General features: G+C 41.1%; 2 protein-coding genes across 4 annotated transcripts in view; both read left to right on the top strand.

Moving 5' to 3' along the window:
• adgrb3 (adhesion G protein-coupled receptor B3) overlaps nt 1-18,038 on the top strand; it is a 994,217-nt gene that overhangs the window by 646,474 nt on the left and 329,705 nt on the right. The window lies entirely within an intron of this gene.
• Nucleotides 1-18,038, top strand: part of LOC118816763 (spectrin beta chain, non-erythrocytic 1-like) — a 148,105-nt gene that overhangs the window by 112,369 nt on the left and 17,698 nt on the right. For all 3 annotated transcript variants that reach the window (XM_036583343.1, XM_036583344.1, XM_036583345.1), the window contains 7 exons: nt 3,426-3,650; nt 6,202-6,291; nt 7,671-7,949; nt 9,422-9,552; nt 11,783-11,987; nt 12,278-12,652; nt 13,534-13,778. In XM_036583343.1, the coding sequence (XP_036439236.1) occupies nt 3,426-3,650; nt 6,202-6,291; nt 7,671-7,949; nt 9,422-9,552; nt 11,783-11,987; nt 12,278-12,652; nt 13,534-13,778 (1,550 nt within the window). The remainder of the gene's footprint in view (nt 1-3,425; nt 3,651-6,201; nt 6,292-7,670; nt 7,950-9,421; nt 9,553-11,782; nt 11,988-12,277; nt 12,653-13,533; nt 13,779-18,038) is intronic.

The following is an 18,038-nucleotide window of genomic DNA, read 5'->3' as shown; positions in this document are numbered from 1 at the left end:
TCTTGTTGAGATAGAGGGGGAGGGCGAAGTGTTGGGGCTGCATGACCCTCCAAACGGAGATTTTTCAGAGACACTCCAAACAGAGTGATAGAAAAAACTGAAAAACCAGTAAGACGGCTGAACAAGAGAACAAAGAAGCACACAAGTGTGAGAATTTTCTCTGTTAAAAATGACGATAATCACTGTATTATCTTAGTTTAATGTTGTTTCAGTGTATTATGGTCCTTTTCTTCATAACAAGCAAACAAAAAATCGCTAGTAGTAGTTGATGTCTCGGTAGGTAGCTAGCTAAATTTCCCGTTCCACCTTAAAAGGCGTCAGAACTGCTGCTCCATTTAAGGTGGATCGGGGAAAAATCGAACAAGAAGCTGGCGGAAAGCTGAATTCAGCTTCATATCACTGAAGAATTAGGGGTGGGCAGTAATAAATGATTGCCCCCCTCTTTGAAGTCATATGATGCCCTACATGTAACTAAAGCCCAGCAGTGAGGAGCTGAACTTTACCCTCCTCTGCTGTCACTGCAGACTGGCAGGGTCGCCAACAGAGCGGTGCTGGTAGCTGTTAATGAAGTGATGCTCTTTTTATTTGAGGGTCCCATTTCAGAGGGAAGATTTCAACCACTAACCTTTGCAACTCAGTTTCAAGGAGCAAGATGACACCCGAAAACAAGGGGTAGAGGTAAAAATCAGAAATGGGACTGGGCCTAAATGATGGAATATGAGAGTGACTACAATAGCTTGAGAGTTGAAACGTAATATTTCTTAGAAATTATTAGCCTTTCTCTGAATGCTTTGAAGGTCCTGAGGCTTCCCTGCTGCTTGTTTTTGCACCGTTGTGAAAATTATATCAGTTTATTTTGCCTTTAATTTGTGATTTTGAATTTAATTCAATTGAAGAACAAACACTAATGAAAAAAAGGCTGGTATTATTGAAAAGTTATTCATTTCATTCTGATATTACTCTGAGGTAACGATGACTGGAGATTGACTTACAGTTGCTGGCATTGTTTGAAAATGATAAATGAGCAAAATAAACAGCGTCTTTATATACTACACTTTTCTATAACTTTATATAATAGTGCATACATAACTATTCTGCACTATACTATAATACTGTTGTACTCCAGTTCTCATTACCATCCAAAAATGACTCTTTGTGGCTTTCACCAGCCAAAATTCAGCGCATTCCTGTTAAAAACCTGAGCATCCTAATAAATCCTATTAGATCTTAACCGTACACAGTTAAGACTTTACGCTAATATGTAAGTTGTGTAGTTGTGAGAGTGAGGCACCGAAGGGTGGGCCTACGTGCGAGCCATTAGAGGAAGACGTCTCTGTAATGCGGCCCCTGTGCTGATTCAGGTGATCATGTTCTTCTGAACTAGTTTCTCCGCTGAGTGACTCGTCCTCCTCTCTAGATCTCGACTGAGTTCAGCTCATTCATAGCCGCTGCCGGAGCATCAGTTAGCAGCTCCCGCTAACATTACATAACCACCACACCCCCTCCTGCAGTTACGCAATCTCTCTCTCTCGCCTCGGTGGTGTTGGAAGCGACTCCGGCGCCTGCTCGCGGTGCGCGAGTGCACGAGTGGATGTGCGAGAGAGTCTGCGGGGAATGCAGAGAGAAGAGAATGCCGAGAGTGTTTAAGGCAGTGCTGTGTGCGTATGCGTCAGTCTGTGTGGAGGGCGAATGCATTAGACTCGTACTGTACATGCTGAGGAGACGGACAGGGGAGAGAGTCACCGAGTGCTTCAGGGGGAGGGGGAGAGAGAGGGAGAGAGGGAGGGAGGATGTGTGTATGTGAGAAAGCATGCAGTACTCTATATTGTACAGGCTTGTTTGTAAAGATTTCTCCTCTCTTTTCTTCCTTGCTCCTCTCTCTGTTTCTTCTGTCCTCTCCCTTCTTCACCTTTTTTCCCTCCTCTCCTCTCTTCTCCTCCTGTCTCCACTCCACCTCTCCATTCCCTTGTTCACCTCCCCTCTCACCTTCTCTGCTCCCTTTCTCCACCCTGCTCTCCACCTTACCATACCTTTTCTCCTCACTGTTCCTTTCCACTCCTTTTCTCTCCTCTCTCCTCTCCACCACTCTGTTCCTTTCCTACTCTTTTCTCTCCTGTTTTCATCTCCTCTCTTCATTTCATTTTCTTCTCTCTCCTCTCCACCTCTTCATTCCCTTTCTCACCTCCCCTCTTCTCTTCTCTGCTCATTTTCCCCTCCCTGCTCTCCACCATACCTTTTCTTCTCTCTCCTCTCTGTTCCTTTCCTCTCCTTTTCTCTCCTCTCTCCTCTCCACCTCTCTGTTCCTTTCCTCCTCTTCTCTCTCCTTTTTTCCTCTACTCTTTTAATCTCTGATGCTCTGCTCCTCTCCCCTGTCTCCTCTGTCCTCTCCACCTCTTTATTTCATTTTTCCTATCCTCTCCACCTCCCTGTGTCTTTTTCTCCTCCTTTCTCTTCTTTCCATCTCTCCACTTCCCCGTCTTTTCCTCCTCTTTTCTCTCCTTTTCTTTTCTCCTCTCCTCTCTGCCTCTTTGCTCCTCTTCTCCTCTCCCCCTGTCTCCTTTGCACCTCTTCATTATATTCTCTCCTCTCTCCTCTCCACCTCTCTGTTCCTTCTCTGTCTCTCCTCTCCACCTCTCTGTTCCTTCTCTGTCTCTCCTCTCCACCTCCCTGTTCCTTTCCTCCTCTTTGCTTTCCTTTTCTCATTTCTTCCCTACCTCTCTGCTCCTCTTCTCTTCTCTCCTCCCTCCTCTCTACTTCTTTAATTCTTTCCTCTGCTCTCCTCTCCACCTCTTCACTCCTTTTCTCTCTCTACTCCTCACCTTTCCTTTGTCCTTCTTTTCTCTTCTCTCCCCTTCACTTGTGCATTCCTTTTTCCCCTCCCCGTCTCTCCACTCCTTTTCTTCTCTTTTACCTCAAAATCTATGTTCTGTTTCTCCTCTATCTTCTCTGCTTCTCCCTTCCTTTTCTCTTCTCTCCTCTCCACCCCTCCATTCTTTTTCCTCTCTCTGTCCTTTTTTTTGTCCTATTCTCTTCTCCTCCCCACTTCTCCACTTCTCCCTCATGTTGTCTTCTCTCCTTTTCTCTCCATTTCTCCTCTGCCATTTTTCTTTTGTATCTCCTTTCCTTCTCTTGTCCACCTTTTCGTCCCCCCCAATGATCCTCTGTTCTCTCCTCTTGCATCCTTTCCTCCTTTTTCCAATCTTTTTCTACTCTGTCGGTTCTCCTTGTGTTCTCTCACTCTTACTATCTTCTTTACTCCTCTTTTCCATCTTTCCTGTCTAATCACCTGTTTCTTTTCCTTTCCTCTTGTGCCCTCTTTCCTCCTCTTCTCCTTTCCTCTTCAACTCTCCATTCTTTTTCTCCCCTGTCCAATGCCCCTGCGTTCTCTCCTCTCCTCTTCTCCTCTGCTGGCGTCCCCTTTCTAGATGCTGGAGAGTCAGGTGGAGGTGAGGCAGAAGGAGGTGGAGGAACTGCGCTCGCAGGCCCAGGCGCTCAGCCAGGAGGGCAAGGGCTCGGACGAGGTGGACGGTCAGCGCCGCGGCGTGGAGAAGAAGTTCCACGAGCTGCAAGAGCCGCTGAAGAAGCGCAGGAGCAACCTCATGGCCTCCCGCGAGATCCACCAGTTCAACCGCGACGTGGAGGACGAAATCGTGAGTACCACGTTCACTAAGTGTACAACAATCTCAAAGATGGTTCTTTAGTAAGATAGTGGTTCTGTATGGAACCATGAACACTCATTTGCGTGTTTAAATGGTTCTTTTCATGGTGAAATCATTCCTCGGATTGATGGAGAATGTGTTGTATATGGTTCTAGCACCTAAAAGGGTTCTTCTGTTATGAAAAGCTTAACAGCCTAGCAATAGCAGAACCCTTTCTGGTACTATATACAAGCCTTGTCAAGAAAGTTCTATATAGAACCATCTACAGCTCATTCTCCATCAATCTGAAGAACCATTTCACAATGCAAAGAATGCTTTAATCATGCAGAGGTTACCATTTTCTTTACCAAAGAACCCTTGAAGAACCATCTCTAAGAGAGTACACACCCTGAGAACCATCTGCAGTACATTTTCCATCAATCTGAAGAACCAATTCACCATGAAAAGAACCAATTAAGCATTCAGATCAGTGTTCATGGTTTTATATAGAACCACTGTCCTTGCTAAAGAACCATTTTTAAGAATGTAGTATGAAGAATGTAATATGAAGAACCATTTCATGATGCAAAGAACCTTTTAATCAGACAAAGGCTTCTTTGAGTGTTCATGGTTCTATATAGAACCATTTTCTTTGCCAAAGCACTCTTAAAGAACCATCTTTACGAGTGTAACAGTAACAATAGAAGAACCCTTTTTCGTGAGCCATATATAACACATTCTCCATCAATCAGAAGAACCATTTCAACATACGAAGAACCATTTACGCATGCAAAGGGTTCTTTGAGCAGTCATGGTTCTATATAGGACCATTGTCTTTACTAAAGAACCTTTGAAGAACCGTCTTTAAGGGTGTAGGGCTCGACTGATATGACCATTTAGCCACCAACCCTGATACCATTGTACCAATTCTGATAACTGATACTATCAGCTTGTGTAATATTATATGGTCAAAAATGAATCTTCAGCTCCAGCAGATCAGTTTTAGTTAAATCGTGCTTTACTGATTATTCATTAGCTACTATCTATAGTTAATAGACAATCAACTATGAACTGTCAAAGTTCTAAAACACAAGTCTAAAAAAGTATAAATAAAATATTTTATACAATTTTATATACATTTCTAAGGTCAGAGTGTCTCAGTATTCTCAGCGATTTTGTTTGTTTCTGTTAAATATCTCTTATTTTTCTTTATTTTCCTCAGTTCACATCACAAAGGCCTGCGTTATACTTAAGCTACAGTTTTTGCCATTATAACTATGAAGGTACAAAAACATGAACCCTTTAAAACCTTTAGGATTCTTAGACTTTGGTGCAGATTTGGAGAATACAGTATACTGTACTGTGCAAAAGAGACTTTTTGTTGGAGAATTCATTTATTTGATTTACAGTCAGTTGTTAATTTTTCAGCATAAGATTAATAAAATATATATTTAACACAAAATCACACAGAAGCCTCAACAGCTAAATCTAATCTCAGCTGTCTGAGTTTTCAGAGTGTCACTCTTTACTTTTATTTCAGCCTCCACTCTTTTCAGGAGACTCACTTTCAGTTCCTCAAAGAATCTGCAGACACGCCTCCAAAGTTCAGTCTTAGAAGCTGGTTGATCATTTTCTGAAGTAATCAAACACATTCAGTGGTGTTGAGGTCTGGACTCTGGGGTGGTCAGTCCATTGTTCAGCTTCTTTGTTTGATGTGGAACAAGAACCCTTTACTATACTGGTGCTATGTTGAACCATTTTCAAAAAAAAGTTTATTTCAATATTGTATTCATATTTTGAGCTCCAGTTTTGGAAACTCCTTTTTTTTTTTTACTTATTTTCCTTTGTTGTTCTCCTTCATTACGATAGTAGATTATCAATAGTCTTCTTAGAAATATCTCCTGATAGATGAGGAACTCGGACTTTATGGATGTTTTGACAAAAAATCAAATAAATTAAAGGTGATCTTTGACTTTTTCACCCTGCTGTAAATTAGGGTACAGTGAAAAGTAGGTCACTAGTGAACATCAGCGTTTTGTCTGCAGCGTTTTTGCTCATAATTCTGTGAATTCATTATCAACCGTGTATCAGTTGAGTGTATGCGTGTCCCAGCATGCTCCATTTTCCTTCCAGCGCTTGTGTATTTGGGACGCTGCCTCAGGTGAGCCGTAGCGCTGCCGCAGTAGCAGCAGCAGCACCCCAGGGTTTTGGATGATGTAGGTGAGGAAAGGTGGAAAGAGAACTCTGGCTTTCTATGCTTAGCGCTCTACCCTGGTTCTGCCGACTGGAGGAGAGAAGCAGTCGGTGTTTTTATCCACAGTGGGAGTCGTTTCTCAGCAGTAATGACTGTATTGACCTCATTCAGGCAGAATCAAAGGGATTAGCGCCCCCCCCCTTCTGCTCAGCCCAAATTGCCGGAGTAGATTGAGTCTGTGAAGTGAGATGAGGCTTCTATCCTGTAAACTCTCAACAGAGACTCAGGACTTAAGATGATTAAAAAGTAGAGAATGTCTGCTTGTCATGAATGTGTAAATTGTTCTGTTTCATTTGTTTATTGTTTTAGCTTTGGGTTGAGGAGAGAATGCCAATGGCCACGTCCACAGACCACGGCAATAACCTACAAACCGTCCAGCTGCTCATCAAGAAGAACCAAGTGAGTGTTGAATTATTTTCTTTAAGTTTTCTTTAGTTCACAACAAAAATAATTAAAGTGATAATCGTTTGTTTGAATTAAAGAAGTTAAGAAATGAATATTATTTTATTTCTCAATTTATTCTATTTATTATTTAGTTTAAAGTTACTATTACTACTGTATTGTTTAAGTGGTCTCACTTTATGTTGAGTGTCTCTAATAATTGTGTAGTAACACATTAATTCATGCATCAACCGTATAACTACAAGCAATGTATTTATGCCGCATATGGAGGAGACTTCGAAATGGGACAGTCTAGTCGCACCGCTGTGATGCAGTCGGCCTTCAAATGCAGCCTCCGAAAGACGCAGCCCCTGAATTGGGACACAGCTTATGACAGTATTTACGCTGCATCTGCACAGGAAATACCAACTTGCCTAACATTTACAGTATGATGTACAGTACATTGTAGCAGTATGCTTGTGTTGTGATGTAGTTTAAATCATGGCAAAGATATTTTTAAAATGAAAGTGTTAATACACTCTCTTAACATTCTCTTAACTACCTTCTGTAGTTATTTTCAAGAAACGAACACTGAATACTGTTTGGACTGTCAAGTCTATAAGAGCCCAAAGAGATCTGCTTTCGAATACTAGAGCTTGAAGAATGCTACAGGAAGTTCAGTGCTTATACCTGCAAACATCCAGAAGGGGGAGCTCTCGCTGATTTTCTTTTAATGAAACGGCAAAGTGAAAACACTGCGCTTGAATTTAACATCTTTTACTAGCCCCTACTTACAGTTCAGCAATACCATCCACTAGTACTTACATTTGCAGAACTTTGTACCTTAAGTACAGGTAAAAGCTTAAAGCATACTGTGACTAAATGTTTGAAGTCCAGAGCTAAATGCTGCTCCTCCGGTACAAACCAGCTCGCCTCTGCCTCTGTATCACACTGCTGTATCAACAACGGAGGATCTTGGTCAGAATTCAGTGTGTATATACATTTGAAAATGAGCAAGTAATGAGTTCATGCCTCATAAAAACAATAAACTATAAAGTAAATGAAACGTTAGCCTGATGGTTACATCCTCATGTCTGTATCTCATCCAAGATGGACAACTCTTGAGATTGGCTTGACAGGCCACCCGGCCTAGTTAATGATAGGGGCAACACTGTGTACTATTACTATTAACTATTTAATAGATTATATCTAAATTACTTTCATTTTGCCAAGTCAGAAATCTTTGTTTATTGAAAAAGTGGTTCCTCCCAAAAAGCCAAGTTGAGTAATTGTAGTCTAGTCTGTCCTCATCCCAGCGAATAAGACATGAGATTAACTATTGAAGAAAGCAACTGGCCTAACTTAACCCACTAACACTGCAATTCTGCATTTCTCAGACCCTCCAGAAGGAGATCCAGGGTCACCAGCCAAGATACGATGACATTTTCGAGAGGAGCGTGAACACCCTGAAGGACGACAGTCCAGTCAGCGCAGCAATCAAGCAGCGCTTAGATGATCTTCAGCGGTTGTGGAGCTTGATCCAGGAGGAAGTGGAGAAGCGCCATGGCCGCCTGGAGGAAGCACACAAGGCCCAGCAGTACTACTTTGATGCCGCGGAGGCCGAGGCCTGGATGAGTGAGCAGGAGCTGTACATGATGTCTGAGGAGAAGGCCAAGGTGAGGAGCACTGTTTCCCTTCCGTATAAAGCTCTTATATCAAAGCTCATAACTCAAAACCGTTTGAAAATGCTGAAACTCTGGTGCTGAAACAGGGGCACACTTCTGTTTCAGCACCACGGACAGAGGCCAGCTGTTCTCACAAGGTGCTCTAACTAAAAGGCTTATCACACCAGTAGCTGGTAATTAACTGGCTGCATTTTTATTTGTGTATTATACATCATAGCCTTTTGCACAATGGTTATCCATTATTATGCTTTTATTAAGGCTTATAAAGGTAACTAACTTATCAAGCCAATAACTTACAGTAAACTGGCTGCCTATTACTACTTCATAAAGCAGTAACTAAGCCGAATTCAGCATTTTCCAGGGTTTTGTTTGTGTATTAGACATCATTATAGGGATACAACCCTTACCACTGGAAAAAATGAACTCTATAATGAAGTACATCTTAAATTCAGTCCCTCTTAGATTCATCTTAATGGAGAATTCTTCAGTATATCTCAGCTCATCAGTCTATATCTGATCATGGAGATGTAAACGAAGTCATACAGAGTGGTTTGATGTGAAATGTTTCTGAATTTACCATGTCAGAATTCTCTTCAGTGATAGGAACCAGGCCTCACCATGTCTAGACCGAGATGTTATTTTATTTTTTTATTTTTATTTATTTTAAACAGTGATGGTAATATAGTGGACTGTTTTACCTTATGATGTCCTGCCTGCAGCCCTCCGCCATTAATGACTTGTGGAAAACAAGTTTAAGGCCAAAACCTTCTCAAAAATATTGTAAAACAGTGTCTCAGACATGAGGCAGTGTATTCAGTTCATCATCTTTCTCAGAGGGAGCTTTTAGAGGAAGCTCTTCAGATGTCTGGTTCCTATCACCACTGCTATGAACAGTTCTGACTCTAGAGTGGAGCATTTCCACTAAACCACTCAGAATGACTTTGTTTGCACTTTAACTATTTAATTACGCAGAAATGTAGATAGATTGGTGGACTTCCACTTACGTTACACAGTAGTAAGCCATCGGTTATTTCTAAATAAAGTCAAACTGCACCCAAACTCTGAAGTGAAGTGTTAGATTTCAGTTAATATTGAGCTCTGATTATTTTACAACGCAGTAGATGGGCATCTTCTTTTGATTCACATCAGTATCAGGCTAGGAAATCACCAACTAGCTCTAAATAGACAAAAGACAAACTGAAATCTTACTCTGAAGTGGACATTTTGATTTATTGTTAACATTCTCAGCCATTAAGTTCTTAGTTTACCTAATTAATAAGGTCATTACAAGGGTGTTATGATGTTCTGAAGTCCTGATTACTTTCCTTAAAGTTATTAGTGTCTCAAAGCATTTAGGCCTCTTTATCGATAAATCTGTGATACCTTTCATCTGTTCTCTTTCATAGCACTAACATAGAGTCCCATCTCTCTTTTTCTCTCGTTCTTTCTTGCTCTCGTTGCAGGATGAGCAAAGCTCGGTGACTATGCTGAAGAAGCACCAGATAGTGGAGCAGGCAGTGGAGGATTATGCTGAGACTGTGCACCAGCTGTCCAAGACCAGCAGGGCTTTGGTGGCCGCCGGGCATCCAGAAAGGTGGGAATGAGCTTCACTAAGCCCGGATCAAATGCTGGGCCACTAGACTGATACCACGAGATACAAACTTGGAGTGACATCAGCAATTTATGACTTCTTAAGTGAATATTTCAGTGTTCTGCCATATATGGATTGCAAGGTTCTAACCTGTATTATATCCGTATTGTAAGGTTGATCCACACGGACAGTTATTTTTACACATTTCCTGCTACTAAGGACTAAAAATCTCTTGACTTGAAATACACTTAGATAAAGGCCTGTTCATACCATTTTAGGGTACGTAAACTTTCTGAGCAGGTAGCACTGGTGCTAGAAAAGTTGCAAGTGTTGTAACATGAATCAACCCCTTAAAGTCCCAGGCTTATTACATACCAAGGCTTATTATTCAGTAACTACAGGAACTTCAAGGCAAACTCGTTGAGCTATGCTTAGGTAATAGAAGTGCGTAATAAAACTTTTGGGTCCACTGGTGGGCTCTGGCTATTAAAGGGGTTAAAATACAGGGTAATTCAAAAAGATTCATCCGACTACAAAATGATTTATTTCACTTGTAAATCATTACGGAATAATGCAGTAGAGTGTAAATTGTTTAAGTGAGCATAAAGTTTATTATGTAATTGTATATGTGCTCAGTATGAACCTCCTCCAGCTGTACGGACAACATCAACGCCATATTCAGATTCATCCCATACTCGATTGAGCATGTCGAGTGTCGCTGCACTCATGGCTCTTTCAGTGCGATTTCGGAGATCATCCAGTGTTGTGGAACCAACGACGAACGCTCTGAGCTGTTGGAGCTTCACTGACCACGAAAATCACACTGCACAGTTATGACTGATTCACTCTTATTGAAGTGGAGAACGCAGAACGCTTTCTGCTCAGGGGTCTCATCTCCTCACAGACTGAAGGGAGGGTAACAGTTTGTCAAAATACTGATACATCATGTAAAAGCTTTGAATTATAATAGTGATCCTGTGAAATGTACAGAAAAATCCATTTCTCAACAAAAGTTCTGGTTCTCCAGAAGGGGGTGCTATTGACATTCATGTTAGTAGTGGATGAAATGGGCATGAATCCAGACCAGTAGGGTTTCATTAATGCGCATGTTTGCAGTCACACATTTCGAAACAAGAAGCAAAAAAGTTTATTACCTATTAAAATTATTAAAAAGTTGCTTTACTAACTAGTACATAATATGTGATTTTTATTATAATCAGTTCGTTCCAAGAAAGGATATAGGCTAAACAAGCAAAGGCGCAGCAGGGATTCACTCTACCACTGCCGAATAATGACTGTAGAAACATAAAATATTACTAAACATAGTCATCGCTGTGGGCTAACTTTTTAGTGAATAGTGGTCTGTGTCAGTTCTGCTGGCTTTTATAAACATTTAAATTAAATTGGGCTTTGTAGAACAGGGGTGTCAAGCTCAACCACTAAAAGGACCATATTAAAAAAAATGTTAACAGATCCATTGGCCAGATAACACCTATGTTTTTATTTCAGTTTTAATTAACTTTTTTCTATGACCCAAGCTGGACATTGTTTATTCCAAATATGCCAAAACTGAAACTGCAAAAAATAGGCACTCGTAGTCAACCTTGAAATGTTTCAAGAATACTTGAAATATGCAAAAAATACTTTAAATAAAAACACGTTGTTTTATATTAAATAATAGGCTACATTAGCTACAGATAACCGTTAAATCTCTTTAAGCGTCCCCAGGAGGTAGGATTATTAAAACTGCTTATTTGCTTGGATTAGACATTTGGCGTCTTAGCTTTTTGTGGTGTAACCACTGGGGGGGTTGGGGTGGGGGGTCAAAGCACAAGTTGCGTAGCAGAGCATGGTGAAACAGGCTAATATTAATAGAAAATTAAAATAATTTGAGTGAGAAGTGAGAATAGCTTACAAAATAAGTAATTGGCTACAAATATTCAGAATTCTATAAATGCAGCAGGTGGAGATTTGAAAAAAAAGATATGAGAACGAGACGTTATTTGATTGTCTAGGAGAGTTCGGTAAAGCTTTGCAGTGGTTTAAATGAATTCTTGACTCTAACGCTAATTACTCTAATGCTAATCCAAGTTATCATCTGTCTCATAATGTACTTTGATAAGCCATTTTTAAGGTAACAAGTGTCACTTACAGTGCAAAGAGAGGTTATTACTAAAGTTTTGATTAAAATTTTGACTAATACTGAACTGACTGGCCCTCTTATCACCCCCAGTGAGCGAATCAGCATGCGCCAATCCCAAGTGGACAAACTGTACGCCGGCCTGAAGGACCTGTCCGAGGAAAGACGTGGGAAACTGGACGAAAGATCCCGTCTGTTCCAGTTGAACCGTGAAGTAGACGATTTAGAACAGTGGATCGCAGAGAGAGAGGTGGTGGCAGGGTCTCACGAACTGGGCCAGGACTACGAACATGTGACTGTAAGACTTTCCAGTATCTTCAGTTCTTCAGTTCACTATTCTCTAGTTTCTCCAGTGATCTAGTTGGGGCAAGACTAGTCCTAGCTTATAGTACCGATTCACTGAAATGCCTAATAAACAAAGACTACTGATTTACATCTTTTTCAATAAAAAAGAGATTCATTTTTTTTTAATTCTGGCTACTTTTTAAATGACAGTTTCTTGTTTTCAGTATGTTTTTTGTTGCTTAGTTAAAGTCTTTACCCTAAGACCAGTAAAGATAACTGTAAACGTAATTTGCACCTGTACAGATGCTTCAGGAACGTTTCCGAGAGTTCGCTCGCGACACAGGCAACATCGGCCAGGAACGCGTCGACGCCGTCAACAAAATGGCCGACGACTTGATCAATTCAGGTCACGCAGACGCCGCAACCATCGCCGAGTGGAAAGACGGGCTCAACGAGGCATGGGCGGACCTGCTGGAGTTGATCGACACTCGCACCCAGATCTTGGCCGCCTCCTATGAGCTGCACAAGTTCTACCACGATGCCAAGGAGGTGCTAGGACGCATTCTAGATAAACACAAGAAGCTTCCGGAGGAGCTGGGCCGAGACCAGAACACGGTGGAGACGCTCCAGAGGATGCACACCACCTTTGAGCACGACATTCAGGCTCTAGGCACACAGGTGGGTTGATTGCTTTGTCTGAGATGCTCAGTTGTACTGAATATTGAAGTCGGCCCAATTCACTGTTACCTTCCTACAAATTCCTCATGATTGTCATCTATTAGGTTTTAGGCCTGAACAGTAACAAAAGCCGGGTTGATTCACCATAAATTGCACAGGCAGAACGTGAAATGTTGGTGGTTATACCAGGCCAAAGAATAATTAGCATTTCTATAGAGATGTGAGAGTGTAGGGAAATGAATGCCTATGTGTGCAAACATCCACAAGGCGGAGCTCTCACTACTTTTCTTGCAATGAAACAGCAATGATGGACGCCGCACTTGAGTTGTATGTGTTTTATTATATCTAATGTTCAAGGATATTGCACCTTATTTCGGGTTTACAGTGGGCCATATGGCCTATTTAATGATGCACTCTTAGAAGATAAAGGCAGTAAATGGTCACTGTTTGTCTCTGGGGTGGGACCCTCAAGGGTACATCTCAGTACCTTTAGTCAGGGAACATAACTGAACCATAATCCACTGAAATGATATGTTCTAAGCTGTACTGACTCCACACACCCCGTCTCGTCTCCAGGCTTTTATTTTACTGTTCTGTTTTAAAACATTTGGCTATGAAAAGGTACAAATACGAACTTTTCACCTGGAGAAACTTGTTTAAGGTTCACAATCAGACCTTAAAAGCACTGTTGTAGCTTTGAGGGCACATTTACATTGTTTGTACCTTGAAGAACGAGAAATGTACCTGCACTGTACCTTTTTTTTTGACAGTGCAAAGTGATCTCACGCTTAACTGGCTGTGCTAGCTTTCTTTCATAGTTAGCCATGTTAAGGTTGCTCATTCAAGCTGTTCTTTTAAACACTTTACCATCTGCTGCGCAGGTGAAGCAGCTGCAGGAGGACGCCGTGCGCCTGCAGTCGGCCTACGCCGGGGACAAGGCGGATGACATCCAGCGACGTGAGGGCGAGGTGCTGGAGGCGTGGCGCGCCCTGCTGGAAGCCTGCGACGGCCGCCGCGTACGCCTGCTGGACACCAGCGACAAGTTCCGCTTCTTCAGCATGGTGCGAGACCTCATGCTCTGGATGGAGGACGTCATCCGGCTTATTGATGCACAGGAGAAACCCAGGTACACCGCGTAATGCAATAAGAGTCTCACAGGTGGAGTGTTAATGAAATTAAACAAGGTAATAAGATTTTACTGTGGTCTTATTAAGTAAATGCTTCAGTCTGATCTCTGTCTGCCGCACCTTCCTGCCGATTACCACAGGCAAATTCAACGCATCTGCCCATTGGCTCCTGTTATAAGTACATTTTATGTCAAAGGTTTTTTTGTTCTTTTAATTTACAGGGAAAATATCATCTGCAGTGTTCGACCACATGCTAGTCTGCAAAAGTCAGAGACAACCATTTTTTAACTTATTCTTTAATTAATTTTATGAATTTATCTTCCAGAGTCAGAAGAAGTATTATGACCGTTTCTTTTAAAGAGGCTTACTTTAAGTTTTTCAAAGAAATCTGCAGGGATATTTTTATAAAGTTCTGTCTTAGAAGCTGGTTGATCATTTTCTGAAGTAATCAAGCACATCCAGTGATGTTGAGGTCTGGACTCTGGGGTGGTCAGTCCATTGTTCAGCTTCTTTGTTTGATGGTTTTCTCTTCTCTCTCGAAGATGAAACCTTTAAGTGCTGTTTTTTCTGATGGGGGCAGTTTTGGTGTCTACCGGGTCTTCCAGGTGGTCGTTTTTTCTGTAGCTTTTAATCAGTTTTTAAACTCTTATTTTTGGAAACTTTTGTTTTTATCACTTATTTTCCTTTAACTTTCTGCAAGTATGTTGTCTTATGTTTAATGACTTCAGAAATTTCTCTTAAAAAAGTGAATAATGTGTATTTAATTGCCATTAAATGAAATTAAAGAATAGAGATTAGGCTGAAAAATGTTCGAGGAATATTTTAGTAGCACAAAAATGCCAACATAATGAGTGAAATCTTGTGCAAATAGGATCATGCTTACTAGTGTCCACTGGATATTGTTGGCTGTCACATTCATTGTTAGGAGGATGTGAGGCTGAAATATTTCTTTAAATAGACCAAAAAGGTCCACGTTTGGGAAAGACAAGAGATTTTAACACTGCTATTTTATCCAGTGTTATTGTATGTCTTGTATGTCTAACTTTTTCCTTCTCAAAGCTAGAGAGAAGCCAGAGATGCCTTGCTGGGCTCATTAGGTAAAAGGCACGAAGGTAATTAGCCAGTATTTACAGCACCTGCTGTGTTTATGCCTCAGTTGGTGATGGACTCAAAGCGAGACAGGTTAGAACTGTGTACATGCAGAAAGAAAAGAAAACAAAAGAACAGAATGAGAGATAGGATCTCTCAAAATAGAAAAAGAGCTCAACTTTTTGTTTTTTTTAATTCTTTCTCTCATTTTGGGAGTTATTTTTTGTGTTATGCTCTATTTTTTGTTTCCTCAAATGTGAAGTAGGTGCAGCCTTAAAATTCCACACTGCTCATTTTATGTTCCTCTTAGAACATATTAATAAAATAGGTTTTAAAGATATTAAACAATTTCACACAGTGAAAATGCAGCTATTTGAAGCAAACCATGGACAAATAAGAAAAAATGCATTTGGATGATAGGTGCAGTGTTACTCACTACTCAAGCAAGTTAAAGGACACCAGTTGGCCAGATGGTGGCACTATAGAGCAACGTTTGACATACTGAGACATACAGTAAAAATTCTTCCATATTCCCTGTATTCCTTGGTGTCATTTACTTTAGGATAACATTATATGTGAAATATACCTTTGCGAACTAGTACTAGGTTTTTCATCCCATTCTTACAAATTTGGTGTCAGCATTTTTGCAAGCAGCTGAAGGACAATCCACATAAGCTTTGGAGCCCATCTTCCTAAGAGACTCCTCATCAACAGTCATGACAAATGGAGTCCTGTCTTAAAAAACTCTGCACACAGTTTATCTTCAGAATAGCTCATACCGACACAAGGTGCTTGGACCCCGATGATTGCCGTTTGCATATGATTTATTATATGATTTTATGCCTAATATCTCATGTAAATCACTAAGACTGGTAACCGTTCCTTCCCTAGTTTGTTTTCCCCTCATGCCTCTTGGACAACATCCCTCTAATTGTCATAATAAGTTGAGCTCTGGCTTCTGTTATCTTGAAATTGGCATCTGCACTCTGTCCACACGGAGGGCAGAGAACATGAACAGGACAAACAGAAACGAGGGATAGAGTAATGTGAGCAGCACTGAGAGGAAAAATGGAATAGAGAGATATGAACAGGAGAGACAAGAGGTGTAATCACATTTGTCTGTGCAGTTTCCTGTCCTAATGCTTTTGCTCAGGAGTGTCATGACTAAGGGGTTTGATAGAGAGAGGGAAAAACAGAATAGACAAACTGACCTTCTAGTCTCTTATCTTTTAGCAATGGGACATTAAAGGGGCCTAAAACTCGAGTTCCATAACTGTTTGTCATGTTATTCAGTGTTTATCCCTCAACTCTGCACTGGAGCCCAATCAGTTTGACAGAATTTTCGATTTTATATTGCTTTCATGTTCCTGTTCATCAGTGCTCTCTCACTACAATACCCAGCATGCATTTTGCAAATACATCATGCAGCCACTCTGGTGGATCTCTGGTGTCAACCAACCTGACTGCTAGCCTAGCCAGTGATTGGTAAATACAGCCAAGCTAGCACTAGTGTACCTCTTACCTTGGTCTTTGTACAACATCGTAAATAAAAGAGTGATTCTACCTGTATTTAAGATACAGTTGACACCGTTTTTAGCCTATTAGCCAGAGAAAAGAAGCCAAACTGAGGTAAAGTATCTAGATAGTCAGCTACCTCGCTAACTTTAGCTTTTAGCTTGTTGTCCTCCTCAACTGACGAGTCATTCAAGCAATCAGTTCTCTCCATTGTAATGGTGATGGTTTGAAGACAGTTATTACAGTTTTAGGGCTACACTAAGATGTTCGACTTCCTAGCAGTCAGGTTAGCAGTCAGCCTTCCTTCTGCCTTCAGCAGCCCAGGAAAAAAACATTTCGAAACCTAACCTACGAACCAAGCCTAGCCCAAAGATCCACCCCAGAGCAGTCGAAGTTCCTCCTACCTTCAAGAAAACATCATCAAGGTTTAACTAATCTTTAAACTGGAATATCTCACTGGCCTTTTAGGTAAAAAGCATAGAAACCCAGCACATGTTGTGTTTTAGATGCTGCTCAGCAGCAGTGGAAGTTTATATGCCGATCACCACCAAAACCAACATATGTTGTGTTTGAGATGCTGGTATGCTGGTCAGCCAGCATGACCATGCAGGGTGGCCAACATTAATCAGCACATTCCAGCATGCAAGTCATTCTGGTCTGTGCTGTTTTTAAGTGGGGTTTAGATCAGGGGTGTCAAACTCAACCACTAAGAAGGCCATATTTAAAAATCTCAGCAAATCTGTGGGCCAGCTGTGTTTTTTTTTCTTCATTTTTACTTAACATTTTGCCACGACCCAAACAGGCCATTGTTTCTTCAGAACAGGCACTGAAAACTTACCCAAAAATATATTTTTTAAACTGTAGGCATCTTTCCTTTTTGTACAACCAGAGATTGTTGTTGAAGGAAAGGAGTGGGATAATTAAAACGCTAGTTCATTGAAAAACCCCTTTAACTCGCATGTAGTTGATCAGCCAAGATATGTCTGGTGTTGGAAGATACGTTTGCTGTGCTTGTTTAGTTTTTCATTGGAGCTACAAGTTTGACTAAAAAGTATTGGAAGCTTAAATCCATTGTATTAGCACAGTACATGATTCAAACTATGTTGAGTTGTTAATCTCATTATGTGTGGCATAATGTTATCTCTTAAATTCAGGCTACTGCCACACTCTCAGAAATAAAGGTACTAAACTGTCACTGGGGCAGTGCCCCTCTTGTCACTGGGGTGGAACCCTCAAGGGTCCATCTCAGTACCTTTAGTCAGGGAACATAACTGAACCATAATCCACTGAAATGATATGTTCTAAGTAGGGCTGGGCAATAAAACGATAACGATAAGTATCACGATATAACTTTTCCTCGATAGAGCGATAAGACAGGTTCGATAAATGTTCGATATAATACACCATTCTCACACCTCCACGTTTTAGCGAAAGCCCTGGTGGCGTTTTCTACTGCAAGGAAAGCGACACTACTTTGCTGTTGCCAGGAGAGGGCGCACTTCCGAATTTTTCGACTTGATTAGAGAGGGAGGGGTCCACGAGTAAAAAAAGGGTCGCCTAATATACTTTAGCAACGGCTGAAACGCGGAGTTATACAGTCCCTGTCTGAGTGGAGCGACCGGCGATCTGTTCTCCTGTGACCGAGTGTGAGTGAC

The sequence above is a fragment of the Colossoma macropomum genome, unplaced genomic scaffold (genome assembly GCF_904425465.1).
Source record: "Colossoma macropomum unplaced genomic scaffold, Colossoma_macropomum, whole genome shotgun sequence".
Taxonomy (NCBI): Eukaryota; Metazoa; Chordata; class Actinopteri; order Characiformes; family Serrasalmidae; genus Colossoma; species Colossoma macropomum.
Note: the sequence above shows the minus strand (reverse complement) of the source record. Positions and strands in the feature narration are given on the sequence as shown.